Genomic DNA, 18045 nt, shown 5'->3' on the forward strand with positions numbered 1-18045 from the left:
CATCATCGTCGAAACGTCGCAAGTTATTTATTAAAGTAATTGTTATCCATATAATTGTGTTCGTGTTAATATTGGTACAGCTGAATATAAAAGAATCATACACATGGAGCGATACGATGCGAACACGATTCCAGATTTCGTACAATTGTCATCAAGGACACAAATTTCGCACAGAAACTCCACATTTACTGGACTCTCTTGCTGTAACTTAGAAATTTTTTTACTCAGCTATGTAGAACTAAAAAAAATTGGCTGACTCTAGACGTTGTATTTTATATATATACAGCATGTATAGCACAATTGAGTTGTAGATTCCCGCCTAGATTATCCCCGACTTAACCCAATATCATATCCCCGTAAATTGCACAAGCCTATTCGTGTTTTTATTGACATCGTTAGTAAAAACCTGATGAAATGCATAAGAATAATCATAAATTCAAAATCATTATCTGAAACAATAGGCCTAATTAAAAAAAAGACAAAATCGAGGACAATGCTTCGAATCAACTAATTAGCCCTATCAAACTATATAGACTCTAGAATTATGTGCAACTGTTTAATTATTAAATTCTGGCTTGTAACGATTAAATTATGAACGTTATTAAGATTCGTGTGCCTGGCGTTTTGTTGCGGCATTCCTACACCATATTTTAAGGCCACTCTAGGTTAAATAATGGTCTATTGTTTAAGGCACGCGCAAAATGAAAGTTCGGTTTATTTCCAGTTATCGTTTGAGCTCAATATCAGATCCCCCATTTTTTTTAAAAATATATAAATGATTTAACATCTGTCCAATTACAGTAAACAGATGTCCATCTTTGAGATCATTACCCACATTGATCTGTGCCCGAATATTACCCCGGCCTGGCCTAGCTTCTATCTTGAACGGGAATAACAGTAAAGTGTAGCCTATATATTATTGCCATTGGAGTGACTAAAATTAACAAGTGTTGTACAGGCGTTAAATTCTTGTTTTGGAAACGAACAATTTAAATGTTTAGCTGAATAAAATTTTAATGAAGTTCAAAATATATGAAGTGTATAGATACATGTTTATCAAGTGAAAAACAAGTCGTGTGCTTTGTTTCCAAGTCAATAATACACTGATATAGTCAATGAAATGATTTGAATAATAAAGCAACATAGCGGTGACCTATTTTACTCAGATCTAGCTCAATAGATTGTGGGGTATCTAGAAACTGACTCGGGTCAGAATAGTCTAACGCGTGGAGGGTAAATAGTATTTTAAAAACTCTTCATCTTATGACCAGCCACTTTTAAAAACTATTTTATAATAACTGTTTTCAGATATTGATAAATATTTTGTTATTATTTACCAGAGGAAAGCTTATCTTGTATAATCAACTGTATGAAAACAGACATGTTACTGTTATATATTCAGTATCTTGCTCTAAAATCTGTTTATAACTGAAACTCTCGGTATAATGAACCGACGTGGGCGTCTCAACTGCGAAATACAACATCAATAAACACAGAGAAATGGCGGCAGGTTTGATTTCAGAGGCAGACTTCGTGAAGCAGATAAAAAATATGGTCGAACTGTCTGAATTATATCATGACAATTGGGAAATAAGAAAACCTCCTGTAAGTTCGAGTTATATACCTATATAAATATTATAAACAGTACGTGATTACACGATAAAAGAGAATAGGGACTACTAATATTTTAAATTGTTAATAGCCTATAGGCCTAAATATCAGAAACAGTTGAACTACTCTGTAAAATATATCAATATGAAATAAATATCGAATCAATTTATTATCCTGTGGAAAAAATCCTCATAGCGAAGTACACATCATTAACATGAACAAGAATGCAAAGCTCATTTTAATTTTTTCTTTCAATATTTGAGTCCAAGGCTAACTGGTTATTTTTTTTAGAAATGGCGCACTAATTAAATATTTGGCGGGAAAAATTTGTAAAACAATGATATTTTTAAGAAATGAAGTCTTTTTTGTACAAAAAATATATCGATATCCAACCCAGTTTGGAATTGCTTCATCCACCACTTGGCTTATGTAGTTCGAGCATAATTGACTTTACTTGAAATTGCTTAAATATTTTTCAGAATGGCGGAAAGGAATTTTTGTATAAGAAAGTAATCGTTGGACGGAAGAGAACAGCTGATGATCATGATGATGATGACAATGCTGAAAGGTCTCTAGATGGAGACTTGTCATCAGTAACAGTTGAAGAGGTGATGCTTAAATACTGCTTTGAACCTTCTCCACTTTTATCCAATTAGCATTTGGTAAATTTGCTATGAAGTCACTCACTACCTAATTGTTACGAAATTCACCATCACCAACTTATAATGATCTATTACTTACGACGTCGAAATGATAACTGTGGCTTTCCTTTTTCTCAGAATCTGAAAAATACCACGAGTTTGTCTGTCGATTTGGGGACATTCCATCCTTCATCGCTCATGCAGTTTCCTTTGCTTAGGTTGTTGCAAAATTTTCCTCAATGCACATTACATGGCGTTCGACCCAATCTTCATTTGCCCAATTATGGTGCGGGCACACGAGCAGTCTTGGTCGGAGATTTTTGTCTCCGACTCGAATCTTGAGTAAAATCTCGCGTGTGCCCGTGCTTCCACAAGTATAACGTGTCGCCGACAGGATTTATAATATCAAACAAGTTTGATAATTGTCTCCAATAGTTTTATCGTCTGTAAGACAGAACGGCATCATTAAATCAGATTCCTTTTCTATTCAATTGCATGCTCTGCACGTGATTATCGACATAGTTCGTAAGTCTTGATCGCTCACACGGTCCAGTAAATTTAAGTCTTAATAGAATTATTCTTTAAGTCGGATTTGAGTTACGTCCCTTCATTAGAAGATTCATAAATTTTTCATGTAAATATTTTGAGAAAATGGCATAGGTGGAGATGATGTCTTAGGATTTTTAAACCCAGTTCCCCCTATCTGTAAGGGTTGGCTGGAATAGGACCTTTTTAACTGGCAAATCTAACTATCAGAGGTAAAGTTCTATTTTGCCATAGCGAATAACTTTTGCGTATGGTTGTAAATAAAAATAGCAGTCGTACGTTTCGAACGCAACTCTCATGCATCTAAGTTCGTTATCTTCAGGTGAAATGGGAAAGCATGGAGCACGAGCGTAGGTCCGAGGCAAGGACTATTCGTTTACGAGCGTTGTTTTGTTTGGAACTCATGGCCACTTTCATGCGCAACTGGAAATCGTTATGGTGTATGGCACCTTCAATATTACATTTCAATATAACTTTCAAACGTAGATATTGCATCTATAACAGTAAGCTGTAAGTAACACCATTTCTGATTTAGCTGAATAATTCTGGTTTCTGAGACTCGTGTACGATTGAACGGACGATGAATTTTCTTCTTTTAACCCTGTGCCAATAGCCTCTGTTGATTAGTGACTTATTACCTTTCAACCAATTACTTTGCCCACAATACATAATGTGGAAGCCTATAAGATATAATTGTCCAAGGCTATGTTTTTTTTTCTCCCCCAGGAAAATGATCCAGGTTGTCATGCTACAACCATACCAGTCGACATGCTGACGTACGAATATCATATCGTGTACAGCTCTAGTTACAGTGTACCTGTCTTATATTTCAATGTTTATAAAGCAGGTATGTATTTCACTTTGAGTATACCGGTACCGGTACGTCTCTCCACTTTTAATTTCATGTATTTCTCTTGTACTGATTTGAGTACGCGTATATCCCTTCATGACATGTTTATCCCTTCATGACATGTATTTCTCTTGCGTACATGTATTGTTCTCGAGTACGTGTATTTCTCTTGCGTACATGTATTGTTCTCGAGTATGTGTATTTCTCTTGCGTACATGTATTGTTCTCGAGTACGTGTATTTCTCTTGCGTACATGTATTGTTCTCGAGTATGTGTATTTCTCTTAAGTACATGTATTTTCCTCTAGTACATTTACTTTCCTAGAGTACGTGTATTTCTCTTAAGTACACATATTTTTCTCCTGTACGTGTATTTCTCTTGACTGGTATGAATACATATATATATATTTTTTTACTACTGACATTTTTTTTGACTCTTGAGTACACATTTTGTATTTGTCTTGAGTAAATGAGTATCTTATGACCTGGCTCTTGCATATAGCCTATTATGTCTTGAGTACATTATTTCTTTTGACTCTTAGGAGGGGCTGAAAATCGGGATTATAACCGAAAGTTTTTAGCGCCGTCGGTCAAAGTTTTATAAGGGAAGAAGGGGGTGTCTTAGACAAGATCGTCTCGCCTCGACTTGGGCTTAGCTCAATAAGATTAGTGGTAAGAACGGGTCGTCCCAAACGTGTGGACTTTTACGAGCGTATAGTCAATAACCATCACCAGTCACTTGAAAGATTCGGCAAATGTCAGTCTTTCTATGAATCAGAAATCTGAGGGTAGGACATGGAAATGAAATATTATCTGTTTTATATGACTATATAGATGGTAAATTATTAAGTTTAGAGAATATTTGGAAGATAGTACCAGATGTTTACCAACAAGAACTACAGGCAGATAAATGGTCTATATTAACTCAACAGGTTCGTAATGATATGTCGGTCTATAGGTCAACTGGGTGGACCCATTTGGGTCTTGAATATATGTAAATAAAAGTCGCATATACCCTTCACAATTACCTTAAACTGGAAATTTCACTTCCTTTTTCCATATCCTTTTCTATGTATGCCAGAGTCTTAAGAATGGCGTCTTTAAAATGCTTACATTTCGACGGTGAGCTGTGAACTCTTTATTTCTGATTAGCTCAGCTGAAAAATGTGAGTCTCTGAGAAAATGGTATGATTGGTCAAACGGATGGCAAACCTGTCCCTTTAAAGTATATATCCGGGGGGGGGGGGGGGGGGGGGGGGGGATTACTACACGCAAATGCAATTCGACTATCGTCACATTGACTAGCAGATTCGAAATTTGCTAAAACATAGAACACAAGCAAGTTACGATTTTGAGTTGAATTCAGCTATTGATCATATTTTCCAGTTTCGACAGTTTGCGAACACAATCTGTGGGGTTCGCTCATGTCAACTGTCCAAAAAAATTCCTCGACGTTTTTTCTTTTCAATGCGATGATCGATTTTATGAAGCCATTGATGGTATCTTCATAGCTGATACAAAATAAATTGCCACTACTTCATACGATATGCTTTCCAGGGTCCTTCTTTTGTAGACAAAGCAGACGTCGGATGAAATTCAGCTGCGTTACTTCTGGAAATTTAATAAGACACCTACATCCTATTTAATTGATACCGGTATGTAATGATATGTATACCATATTTCAGGAACATCCTCTGTTAGGACGTCCGTTTTATCAGCTCCACCCATGTCACACAGAGATGATGATGAAAAACATACGGACTATGCTAGATAAAAGGTAGGCCTTTATTTACTTCACAAGACTTGCCCATCACCAATTGACCCAATAAGGTGGATTAAATTAGGATTTTTGTTCTGTCACATAGACCTGCTACAATACCCTACTGAATGATGGCAGTCATAGTGTTGTTTAGAAATCTATATCGTATAATTTGAAGTAAATATTTCATCTTTTGTCATCATTCTTCGCGTCAGCAAACGTATGCGCATTTTAGATGACAGAAGTTGAAATAGTTCAAACTTGTAAGTTGGAGGAAATCCACATCTTTCGGGATTATACGGATATCCATGTGTCCATTTTCTCCATTTGGTTTAAGTTTTGTAACTTGTTTTTCAGATGTGACTATTTGATATCATGGATAAGTAGTGTAGGACCAGTTGTCGGTTTAAATTTATCACTACAGTATGCTGCTAATTAAACGTCTTGATTCTACAGTATGCTGCTAGTCAAACGTCTTGATACTACAGTGTATACTGCTAGTCAAACGTCTTGATACTACAGTATGCTGCTAATTAAACGTCTTGATACTACAGTATGCTGCTAGTCAAACGTCTTGATTCTACAGTATGCTGCTAGTCAAACGTCTTGATACTACAGTGTATGCTGCTAGTCAAACGTCTTGATACTACAGTATACTGCTAGTCAAACGTCTTGATTCTACAGTATGCTGCTAATTAAACGTCTTGATACTACAGTATACTGCTAGTCAAACGTCTTGATACTACAGTATACTGCTAGTCAAACGTCTTGATACTACAGTGTATACTGCTAATTAAACGTCTTGATACTACAGTATGCTGCTAATTAAACGTCTTGATACTACAGTGTATGCTGCTAGTCAAACGTCTTGATACTACAGTGTATACTGCTAATTAAACGTCTTGATACTACAGTATGCTGCTAGTCAAACGTCTTGATACTACAGTGTATACTGCTAATTAAACGTCTTGATACTACAGTATGCTGCTAATTAAACGTCTTGATACTACAGTATGCTGCTAGTCAAACGTCTTGATACTACAGTATGCTGCTAGTCAAACGTCTTGATACTACAGTATGCTGCTAGTCAAACGTCTTGATACTACAGTATACTGCTAGTCAAACGTCTTGATACTACAGTATACTGCTAGTCAAACGTCTTGATACTACAGTGTATACTGCTAATTAAACGTCTTGATATTGATTCTACAGTATGCTGCTAGTCAAACGTCTTGATACTACAGTATGCTGCTAATTAAACGTCTTGATACTACAGTATGCTGCTAATTAAACGTCTTGATACTACAGTATGCTGCTAATTAAACGTCTTGATACTACAGTATGCTGCTAATTAAACGTCTTGATACTACAGTATGCTGCTAATTAAACGTCTTGATACTACAGTATGCTGCTAATTAAACGTCTTGATTCTACAGTATGCTGCTAATTAAACGTCTTGATACTACAGTATGCTGCTAATTAAACGTCTTGATACTACAGTATGCTGCTAATTAAACGTCTTGATACTACAGTATGCTGCTAATTAAACGTCTTGATACTACAGTATGCTGCTAGTCAAACGTCTTGATACTACAGTATGCTGCTAATTAAACGTCTTGATACTACAGTATGCTGCTAATTAAACGTCTTGATACTACAGTATGCTGCTAGTCAAACGTCTTGATACTACAGTGTGCTGCTAGTCAAACGTCTTGATACTACAGTATACTGCTAATTAAACGTCATGATACTACAGTATGCTGCTAATTAAACGTCATAATTAAACCTACATATTATTTTTTTTTATTCTGAATAAAGAATATAAGGATAGTTGAAATAAGCTCAGCGGGTCAAGTAACAATTTCGACAATATTCATCTCGCTGTATCGTTGAAGGTAATAGTTTCCTTATTATGTAATTGGCCAGTTTCTTTAACTGAATGTTTCCTTACATATGAACGGATAACATTCCTCGGAATTTGTAAATCTTATGTCTAATTCAAGTAACATTCCTCAGAATTAGAAAACTTTTATATTCAAATCAGTTAAAATTGCTATGTGTGCAGTCCAAGTTCTATCTGCTGGTTAAGTAAATATGGTTGTACCCGAGCTAAGTGTCCAAGTTAATATAACAATTCTAACAACAGATCAATTCTATTACTGCAACTAAACACTATACATCATTGCCCTCCGGATATATTACATGTACTTGTCCCTCCCAGCAATCAAGTTTGGCTATGGACCAGACTTGTCATAGCCATAAACCTCTTGAGCAAATATTGCAAGCATATTATTCTATTGAAAAGAATTACTGTTTTACAGATTATCATTTTTTTTCCAATATTTGGATCCCGAACGTATGAAATAATATACTACAATAGAAAATCAAATCAAAACGAAATTAAATCAATACTTGGCACAGCATGTTACAATAGACCAATTAGGGGCAGTTCATAGAATATTTTAAGACGGTATCTTCGAATAGTAGTGAGAAACCCAATGATGTTCAGAACAACGTTTCTTTTATAGTTTATTACCACATGATTTTATTTATTATTATGTATTCATGTATATGTATATAGAAGCAAAAGTATGCATGGTCTGTATCTTGATGATGCAAATACAATAACCTACAAAATACAGAAAATAATAAATCTTTTACATATGTGTTGAATATGTTGTCTTGTCCTTTCTCTCCTGCCATTTAGAATAATCAAATGGCTTTTTGCCCTCAAGCCAAAGGTGAAATTAAAGGGTTGGAGTATGCTAGCCATATAATTGTTTACTATACTTACCAAAAACAGGAACAAATTTACATTAACTTATTTGCTGATAATCTGAAAATAAAACGAACAAAATATATTGAACTACGATGACACTTTTTAAATGCATCACTCAATTTTTATTAAATGAGACCTAATTCTATTTACATATTTATGTTGACCAAATAAGTAATCTGCTACCTCTATCAAACTCGCATAGATGTGGGATATTCGCCAACAGCGTGAAAAGTGATTCTGGCTTTCGGCAGACGTTTAACATAACTTTTCAGTGATCAATGGTGTTCTAGCAACATGTTTTGAGATGTTGTCTAAATGCTCACACCATGTTCGTTATGGTGCTAAATTTGATCTTTTGTAATACCTACTGACAAGGTTACCAACGGTTCTCTTTTTCCGATACCAGTACCGACTGTTTTTGATGGATCGATAGAATCCGACCCAACGTAGAAACGGCATGATATTGTAATGAAGAACAGAAGACGACAGTTCTGGCATTTTCCTTTTCAGACCCGATTTAATTCTCAGTCTAAGTTGGTTTCCAATCTTAAAATGGTGGTATCTTTTACTTATTTCCCGGGTCTCTGGGTCAACATCTGAAAAACGACAGAAGTAATACTGGTATTGGTTAACGTATCATTAAAACCTTTCGTAAGTCTTAGCGCTTGAAACATCTTACAAAATCAAAATGAGTACAGGCAATCTGTTATTCTTTCTGATTTTTCTCCTTGGATTGAGACATCGCAAGAAATTCAGTGTAAAATTTGCCCAGATAATGGCCCAGATAATGGGGGAGTGGGTGCACCTAAGACAATCCAAGTGCCTCGCTGACACCGATTTATTTCGTTCGCCCTCACCCCCACCCCCAATCGTTACGCTTTACTATCTCACCTCAACGAACAGATCAGATTTTATATAGGGTGTACCTACCTTTAAAATGTGACCAAATAGCCTTTTTATTTCTTTCAGAACTACATCCCACTACCACACAGGCTACAGTTATGAAAAAATAAACAATACATACATAAAATACAATATAATATTTCAATCTCACCACAGAAACAGCCAATATCTGCAGGGATCGAGCGTCTTTGGCCTAAGACGCATGCCATAACTACGCGTCTTACAAAGAAATAAACTGAACATGAATGACACACATTTTAATCACTACTCTAGACAAAACCAGTCGAATTTTTAGACCTTCAAAACTGTTGTACATTTTCATTTATTCACTTTTCCGCCTCTTATACAGAATAAAAAGGGGAACTTTTTTGAAGCAAATTACGATTGGCGACCCACGTCAGATCGCAAAGATATAATTTGTGTAACTCTACTTAACCCTTCTCTCTAAAAAATTCAGAATACTTACCCAGAAAAAGCATGATCGGAAGAAAAATATTCATATTGCTTCTCTGATTGTTACAAGTCAAATACTTGTTGGTATATGAGAGCTTATGAGCCACTGTACTTTTATAGATACTGAGGTAAAACAAATCACTATAGCAATAAGATTGTTTTTCACACTTTCCTAGCAATTTAACAGCCATTTGAATTTAATAATTCATTTAAATAGAAGTAAATTTGTGTAGGTTGTCCATCCAGGAAATGAGGTCTATTTCAAACACAAGTTTCATAAGATATTAACGGATATAACAGCCTACTTCTTTATTATTAACAGCTATCCATATCGCTTTTCATATGAAAATTAGGCATTCCAGAAATAAAAGAAACGGTAACTACACTATAACTTTGCACGAGAATTTGCAAAAAGACAAAAGTGTTTGTCGTCACTATCAGTTCAATCTGATTAAAATAAGATCACAATTCCGTTTTGTTATTATTATTATTTGTTCTCTATTGTAATCTAAAAGATTTATACCAAGGTCGCATACTATTTATTCATTTCGACCAACCACAGCGTGTCATACAGAGTCCGTGCCTAAATATCGACTATGAATATTGTGGAATAGCGGAACCCAATGATAGATCAGGTAGAGACCCGAAAAAGAAATAACGAAACGTAATTGTAATCTAATGCAATGCAAACGCCGAAGTCTGGTAGATGAATGAGCTTTAAAAGCTAAGAAGGTAGATACATCTACCCAGTCGATTATTGTCATTCAACCCTATTCCATTTTGCATAAACTGTAGGCAATGTACAGTTTTAAGTGATTACTGTAGGCAATGTACAGTTTTAAGTGATTAACTGTAGGCAATGTACAGTTTTAAGTGATTAACTGTAAGCAATGTACAGTTTTAAGTGATTTCGTCCATTGCCAGGTTCAAGGAATACTGGTATGTACTAATTTCTTCAGATTACTTTTTTTATACGCCCACATGGACATGTGGACGTATATTACCGTCGCCCAAGTCCGTACGTTGGTCCGTCAACATTTGTTGTGAACATAATAGTGACTACAGTTTTCAACTGATTTTAATGAAATTTGGTGTGATTATTGATCTTGGTCAAGTTCGAATTTGACGATCTTTCGATGAAGGGTTTTGAGTTATTGCCCTTGACATAGGAAAAACGCGTCAAAATTTGTTTGTGAACACAATAGAGACTACAGTTTTCAACTGATTTTAATGAAATTTGGTGTGATCATTTCTATTGATGAGTTCTTGGTCAAGTTCAAATTTGACGATCTTTCGATGAACGGTTTTTGAGTTATTGCCCTTGAGGAAGAAAAAATGCGTCAAAATTTGTTTGTGAACACAATAGAGACTACACTTTAAACTGGTTTTAATGAAATTTGGTGTGATCATTTCTATTGATGAGTTCTTGGTCAAGTTCATATTTGACGATCTTTCGATGAACGATTTTTGAGTTATTGCCCTTGAATAAGAAAAAATGCGTCAAAATTTGTTTGTGAACACAATAGAGACTACAGTTTTCAACTGATTTTAATGAAATTTGGTGTGATTATTCTTATTGATGAGATCTTAGTCAAGTTCGAATTTGATGATTTTTTGATGAACGGTCTTCGAGTTATTGCCCTTGACTTAGGAAACGCGTGTCAAAATGTGATTGTGAACATAACTTTTATCATTTCTGCCAGTGGGCGTTTGTTACCTTGCCTGGCAAGCTATCTTTCACTAAGTTTATATTCAGTTTGGTCATCTTCCACAAATGACATTCTCATTATACATGTATATTAAAATGTCTAAAGCTATGTGAGATTTTGTCTCAACAAAAAGTGTTTATTTCAAATGTAAAATCAATAAACCTAATATTTCTATGGACCCAAAGACATGTTAAAATAAGCTAACAACATATTCAATAATATTCAATAATTGTATTCATAACATTATTTTGATCATTATTTCACAGAAACAGAACAATTTATTAAACATAATATCAAAAGATGACTTGAGAACTGACAACAGTGCAGCAAAAATTATATGACAATATCAAAGATTTACATCTGTTGAAAATGTGTTAAGATGAAATAATATGAATCTTAAATATATTTGAGTGCCCATTCTGATATGACATTAAAACGGTCTATAGAAAATTTCTAAGGTAAAAACTTATCAGATATACTTTTAAAAGTTTAAAAATTACATTTCAACATATCTCTTAATTTCTCTTCACTAGCCCCTACTATTTCAGCTACCTGAAAAAACAAAATAAAGGAAAGTTAAGATGTGTTTTCATAATTATTCAGTGTTATTATTTAGCAAAAAAGAGGATATATACAGTACTTTCACAAGGAATTAAATTTTTTTTTTTTTTTATCAACCTATGGTTCTTTTTAGTCTAAAAAATTTCAATGTCATTTTATTACCTTATATTTTCAGATAAATACAGATAGGCTTTCTGTTGTCACAGTCAATCTTTTTACTTTGGGTTACTACACTCGTCATCTGTGATCTGCATATTTCTTTCTTAATTCATGTTGTAAAATCTTGACTTAATAGCCCCTAGTCTAATTAAAATTTGACCAAACTTTCGTTCTGTATTTCATTAACTTTTACATCTAATTTGAGCACTTCAGGGAGGGTCTAACAACAGCCCTCTTCCACATTCGTCAGTTTGATGACACCTTCAACCAATCAAATTCCTCTCTTTCCCAATGCTGGTATTTTGTGAAGTGAACAAAAGGTCTGAGGATTTCAGAACACACTTGAGGGCAGGAATTTGATTGGCCGATGGTGTCATCAAACTGACAAATGTTAAAGAAGGTTGTCATTAAGATGTTAATCTGAAGTGGCTGAATAATAAAATTAAATTTAATAAAAAACACAACGAAAGTTTGGGCTAGTTCTAATTAGACTGTAATGGCACCTAGTCATATTTTTGCCAACCAATCAAAACACTGATCAAAGTGAATTTAAACTAGAAGCCAATATTAATAATGAATATTCCATAATTCCTCCTGTATAGTCAATAAATTTCTTATTGAACAGAGAATTTGATTGGTTGAATGACCAAATCATGTAACATAACACAGATTTTGGTATGGTCAGATCATGGTTGAGTTGAAACCACCACAAAAGGGAAAGAAACAAAACTTTCAGGTTTGTAATTTCATCAAATAGGCGTACAATAAAATAGTGCCAAATAACCTGAAAGTAAGGAATAAAACAATTTCTTAACCTTAAAAACCTACCTTTTTTCCATTTTTGAAACAAAGGAATGTAGGCATAGCAGAGACATCGTATTCTTCACTTAATTCCTAAAAATAGAAAATTGATTGTCTAACCATGAAAATTGTCGAACTAGCTAGCAGATTATCACATCTAGCAGTGGGCAACTATTAATACCCATGGTAGGAAGATGAACAGAAAAAATCTAACATGGATGCTCATTGCTACTGAGATATTAGCTTGGTAGTTTTCTGTGGTCAGATTGTATACAGGCTCACAATCTGTAAATCAGTAACTTTACAGTGTGCGAAGACAGTAATTTGACAGGGTGCGAAGACAATAATGTTCAGTTCTCTTTAATTGCAAACTTGTGTACATAACTATTTTTATGTTTTAAAGACGAATGTTGGATATTAGATTCAATACAATAATTGATTACATTTATATTTTTATATATACATATATCATTAAAATTAGACCAAACTTACTCATTTTTATACGCCCACATCTCTCTATGTGGACGTATATTGTCGGCACCCCTGTCCATGCGTCAACATTTGCTTGTAAACGCTCTAAAAACTTTAAAAGTTTTTGATGGAATCAAATGAAATTCGGTATGTGCATACATATTCATAAAATGAAGACCAAGTACAAATTCAGCTATTTTCGACAGTTAGAAGCAGAGTTATTGCCTGTGCCCCAAAATCTTGAATATGCTATTGCTTGTAAACGGCTCTAAAAACTAGATTTTTTGATGGAATCAAATGAAATTCGGTATGTGCATACATATTCATAAAATGAAGACCAAGTACAAATTTGAGCTATTTTCGACAGTTAGAAGCAGAGTTATTGCCTGTGCCCCAAAATCTTGAATATGCTATTGCTTGTAAACGGCTCTAAAAACTAGATTTTTTGATGGAATCAAATGAAATTCGGTATGCGTATACATATTCTTAAAACGAAGATCAAGATAGAATTTGAGCTATTTTCGACCGTAAGAAGCAGAGTTATTGCCCTTGCTCCAAATTCTTTAATACTTACCATCCGCATGCCACTGTGGTCGTATATGGCTGTGGTCCACTATCTTATTATTAGTTTTTATTTTTAGTATAGCCACTTCACAGTAGGGTTTAATGACTGGAGTCTTGAACATTCGTCAAATTAACCTTTTGACCTAACCTGATGAAATTAACTGGGTAAATTAAGAACATCCAATATAAAGGCGCATTTTTTATTTTTATTTTCAGTGGACTTAATAAACTAGTCCTAAAAAAAAAGTTTTGATTGCATTACCAAAAGCCAACACTGGAGGAGGCGTAAATTTGATTGGTTAAAGCATGTTATGTCAAAAGGTTAATTTGACGAATGTTCTCCTGTCATTAGACCCTACTGTGAAGTGGCTATACTACTAATAAAAACGAAACGAAAGTTGGGTCTAATTCCATTTAGACTGACATTACTGTATAATTGTACATGGAATATGTACAGACACAGATATTCCTTTATTCCATATTTCATCTTTGTTTAATTAGGTTCTTAGGATCATTAACCTATTATTATTATGCTAAAGTGGACTTGTCTGTGAAAAGATGCCAATCAACAAAACTTACCGGAACTGCATCGACATCAACTTTCAGAGCAATAAATTTCCCATCGAACTCCTTGGCCATAGCCTATAAATAAATAAGCAACTTCATATTTAATTAACAATATTAGCTATCTAGACTCTATGAAAGGGATGATCCCATCAAAACATGACAGGAGATTCTACAATGTCCCTGTGTCTCAAATGGTCGTATTGTAGTACTGTGTTGGGCACAGGGACATTGCAGAATATCTGGTTATGTTTTGATGGTTCAGTTTTGTATAGATATCAAAATTTGGCCAAATTTGGCATTTGTCATGATGAAAATTCTCAAAAACTAGCGACAAGTAGGTCAAAGCAAACCAAATCTATATAAAAACAAATACCTCAAACTTTGGTCCAATCATTTTGCAAGGTCCACACCAAGAAGCAGAGAAATCAATACAAATCAATTTTCCTCCACATGATGACAACTGACATTTAAACTCTTCCTGAAATAAAAATTACAATAATGTCCAGCATGGTTAAAGGGATTGTAAAGAAGGCTTCTAACATGATTTTAGTCTTGAATATATGTAAATAGTGTTCAGAAATACTAGAAATGTACGAAAATCACATACTTCAAACTTTTAGCACTATTTCTAAATATGCCTTTTCTGCATATCACAGAGTATATTACACTGACGAGTCACTTCAACAACATTTAATCAGGAATAATTCTGGAAACACATATATTTGAAGACTCTTATTCCGACTGTGAGCTGTGAACACTATTACTGATTGGCTTAGCTAAAAAAATGTCCTGTTTCTGAAACCAAAGCATGATTGGTCAAAAAAATATGCCGCAACTGTCCCTTTTATATTAATCAGAATCTCATTATTTTACACGTATCAGAATTAGGTCCATTTCACACAACACGGACACCGGCCTATCTGTTGGTGGAGATTAACTTCTGCAGCTTTTATCACTTTGGGTTCATAATTTATAATCACATTTTAACAGTTTTATCAATTTATGAGACCAGTCTCTGACTGGATTTCTATATAGTACAGTCACGTAACCTAATTTTGTGCATCTCTACAACGTCAACCTGAAGAATTTTTCCTATGCTTTCAAAGCAATGTCAAATTTACCTACATATATACAAAATGGCCAATTTCAGTTATTACCAAAAGTCATAAAATGTTTTATCGGCCAACTTTCCTTATAATATATAGCTGTACTTGGCGTTATAAGTGTCGTCAGCTAGAGCATATTCCAGTGAACAAAGCCACTTGACAAACTAGCAGATTTCATGTCAGCAGAAAAATTCTATGGAACACAATGTAGGTCATAGTCTTATGTTGTTTCAATGAATTTTAGCAATAAATTACTCCTATGTTTTACTTCTTTTATTTTGACAGTGGCTATTTTTTATTCAAATCATTGTTCTTTGAAAGAATTGTAATATTGAATTGATATTAAAGATAAATACTAAGAAATTAAATTATACCACCGGGTATCCATACAAGGTGTTTTTCTCAATTCACTGGTATTTATAGATCAAAAATTTTACACGAAAATAGGAGACGCAGACGCATTTTGCAGCCGTTGTCGAGTTGGCTACTCATGAAATATGGGTCAAGTTGAGGGATTCATAAAGAAAATTGAAACCAACCCATTTTTATTGTTTTACGAAATATCTGAATAAACATCTAAGAAAAACAAAAAAAATCCATTATTTGCTGAAATTCGATGTTGAATCCTTGTAAGCACGAATAAGCTTATTATACAGTCAAGCCTATAGGTTACACCACTTGCTCTGTATAGATGGTCATTAAAATTATTATCATTATCACAGAGCACTATATACATTAGTTTAACATTAAATCGTGTGTGTATATCGGTATAACATCTTAATCAGTAATCTCCATCTTCGATATGTATCGTATCGTGTGTTATTTTATGTTGTCCATCATCATTTTATGCCGTCTCAAAAGCCCCACTTTACCCTATCTCGTGTTTATAAACGAACATTGCCCGGTAGGCCTGATGTTTATTAAACTATACCGAATAAAAGAAACGAAAGTATACTTACAACGCTGTTGATAATCGTCACAGACATGTTGCAATTATAAAGGATTTCTTAGCTAATGGTTCTATATAGCCGATTGATCGAATTTATCTGACTGTTTGTTGTTAGTTGTGAATGGTGTATCTAGTGATTGACCACCGGTTCAAGTTAAGAGAAGCGTGTAGGGGCGCATTCGTTCACGTGTCAATAGTGTTCCGGTTTCTAGTTCTTTCCAAAACACGCCCTCATTGACGGTATAATTCGTTTCTCTTTACTTCAGTGTATTGGGACGAGGGAGGCCTGCCCACATCTATATGAACTACTAAGTTATATAAAGTGTTTGTTTGCGTATATGTTTCCATGCTTAATGATGCTAAACATTTGAAAATGTAGTCCGAAAAGCCTTTTAGACTGCGTTGGATAATCCTTTCCATAATATGAGGCGTAAGGGTACATGCAATTCTGTTACCCATCCTGATGAAGCTTTTTTCTATCTTTTCGTATCCACAACACATCCCCACAGCTTTCTTGAAATAGTAAAGTCAGGTCATTGAGTCCTCGAGCCACATTACTAGACAATAAGAATATATCTTGTATCCAAATAGAATTGTAAAAAAGTAAACAAAAATAGTTACGTTACGTTCTAAGAAACATACAGAGGTCAGAGAGTCTAGGCTCGTTAAAAAGCTATATTAGACTTTTCTTTTGTTTTTTTTTATGCGGAACATGTCATAAAGATACAAGTATATGGTAGGCCTGGCTAGTATTTTATTTTGTATCCCCACTGACTGTCAAACTGATAATACGTTCCTAAAGCTGATGAGAGTTTACGGACGAACACCAATTCCACCTAAAGCAAGTAGCCCAGTCCCGTAGCTAACCTAGGGTCTCAGGGGGCCAAAATTTTGCAAGGGTGACCTCAACTTTGTGACTCAACAAGACGTTCAAGTCATCTAAATTTTTGCTCCCCCTCTCTTTTTTTTAACTACGCGCCTGAAGTAGCCTCGAAGTTCTGATTTCATAGTGTACATGACCAAGAGGCCGTTTTCACACACAGAAACACTATAACCTAGAAGCCTTTTCATTCTAAAGTACCACCCCCCCCCCCCCCCCCCCCCGACCATACCCACCCTTAACAAAAAAAGGTCATGTTGGCATTTAGGCTACTTATGATTTAATGATACAACATGCAGTAACATTTAGATTCGTTCTATACATTGAGCGGTAAAAACAGTGACACGGCCAAAAGAAATAACAGTGTGGTAATGGCTATTGAAAGAATTGTGTTGAATATGACAAAAACATTCAAAACAATATCCATATAATATAATATATATAGCCTACGTATCTTATCAAATTAAAGTAGGTATAGAACTGATGTAATCTTCAAAAATTATAGCATATAGCCTAAGGTTAATCATAAACCTATTTAAATGCATCTAATGCCAATGATCTTTTTCATTTCGCTTTCAGCAATTTCTTTATTACTTCGAAAATCGCTTTTGTTTTTTGGTGAAATGTCTAATTTGCACCTTTTCTAGCTGGGATGCGATCTTTAATCGCGACAATGGATCGAGTTTGATTCGACTCAACAAATCGAACGCAGTCATGACTCAGCGTTATCAAGGTTT

General features: G+C 34.6%; 2 protein-coding genes across 2 annotated transcripts; one reads left to right on the top strand and one right to left on the bottom strand.

The window, feature by feature from the left end:
* Positions 1-3563: 3563 nt before the first annotated feature.
* LOTGIDRAFT_67210 (hypothetical protein) lies at positions 3564-5836 on the top strand (the record flags this gene model as incomplete). Its single annotated transcript, XM_009056459.1, has 4 exons — positions 3564-3645; positions 4482-4579; positions 5333-5424; positions 5764-5836. Coding segments are annotated over 4 exons (345 nt in total), but the record flags the coding sequence as incomplete, so codon positions are not given.
* Positions 5837-11356: 5520 nt separating this feature from the next.
* Positions 11357-16654, bottom strand: LOTGIDRAFT_203919 (hypothetical protein). Its single transcript, XM_009056554.1, has 5 exons — positions 16439-16654; positions 14747-14851; positions 14386-14448; positions 12795-12864; positions 11357-11798 (listed from the first exon to the last, which is right to left on the bottom strand). Exons 1-5 carry the CDS (start codon positions 16463-16465, stop codon positions 11740-11742), a joined length of 324 nt encoding a protein of 107 aa, XP_009054802.1. The 5' UTR covers positions 16466-16654; the 3' UTR covers positions 11357-11739.
* Positions 16655-18045: the final 1391 nt, after the last annotated feature.

This window comes from Lottia gigantea, assembly GCF_000327385.1.
Source record: "Lottia gigantea unplaced genomic scaffold LOTGIsca_28, whole genome shotgun sequence".
Taxonomy (NCBI): domain Eukaryota; kingdom Metazoa; phylum Mollusca; class Gastropoda; family Lottiidae; genus Lottia; species Lottia gigantea.

Bases quoted from the DNA above. Each gene is read 5' to 3' on its own strand.
- LOTGIDRAFT_203919 (XM_009056554.1), bottom strand. From the start codon at position 16,465: ATGTCTGTGACGATTATCAACAGCGTT. The intron at 14,449-14,746 runs GTATTTGTTTTT...ATTTATTTATAG, and splicing joins TGATTGGACCAAAGTTTGAG to GCTATGGCCAAGGAGTTCGA. The intron at 11,799-12,794 runs GTTTTTAAGGTT...TTTTTCAGGTAG, and splicing joins CAAAAATGGAAAAAAGGTAG to CTGAAATAGTAGGGGCTAGT.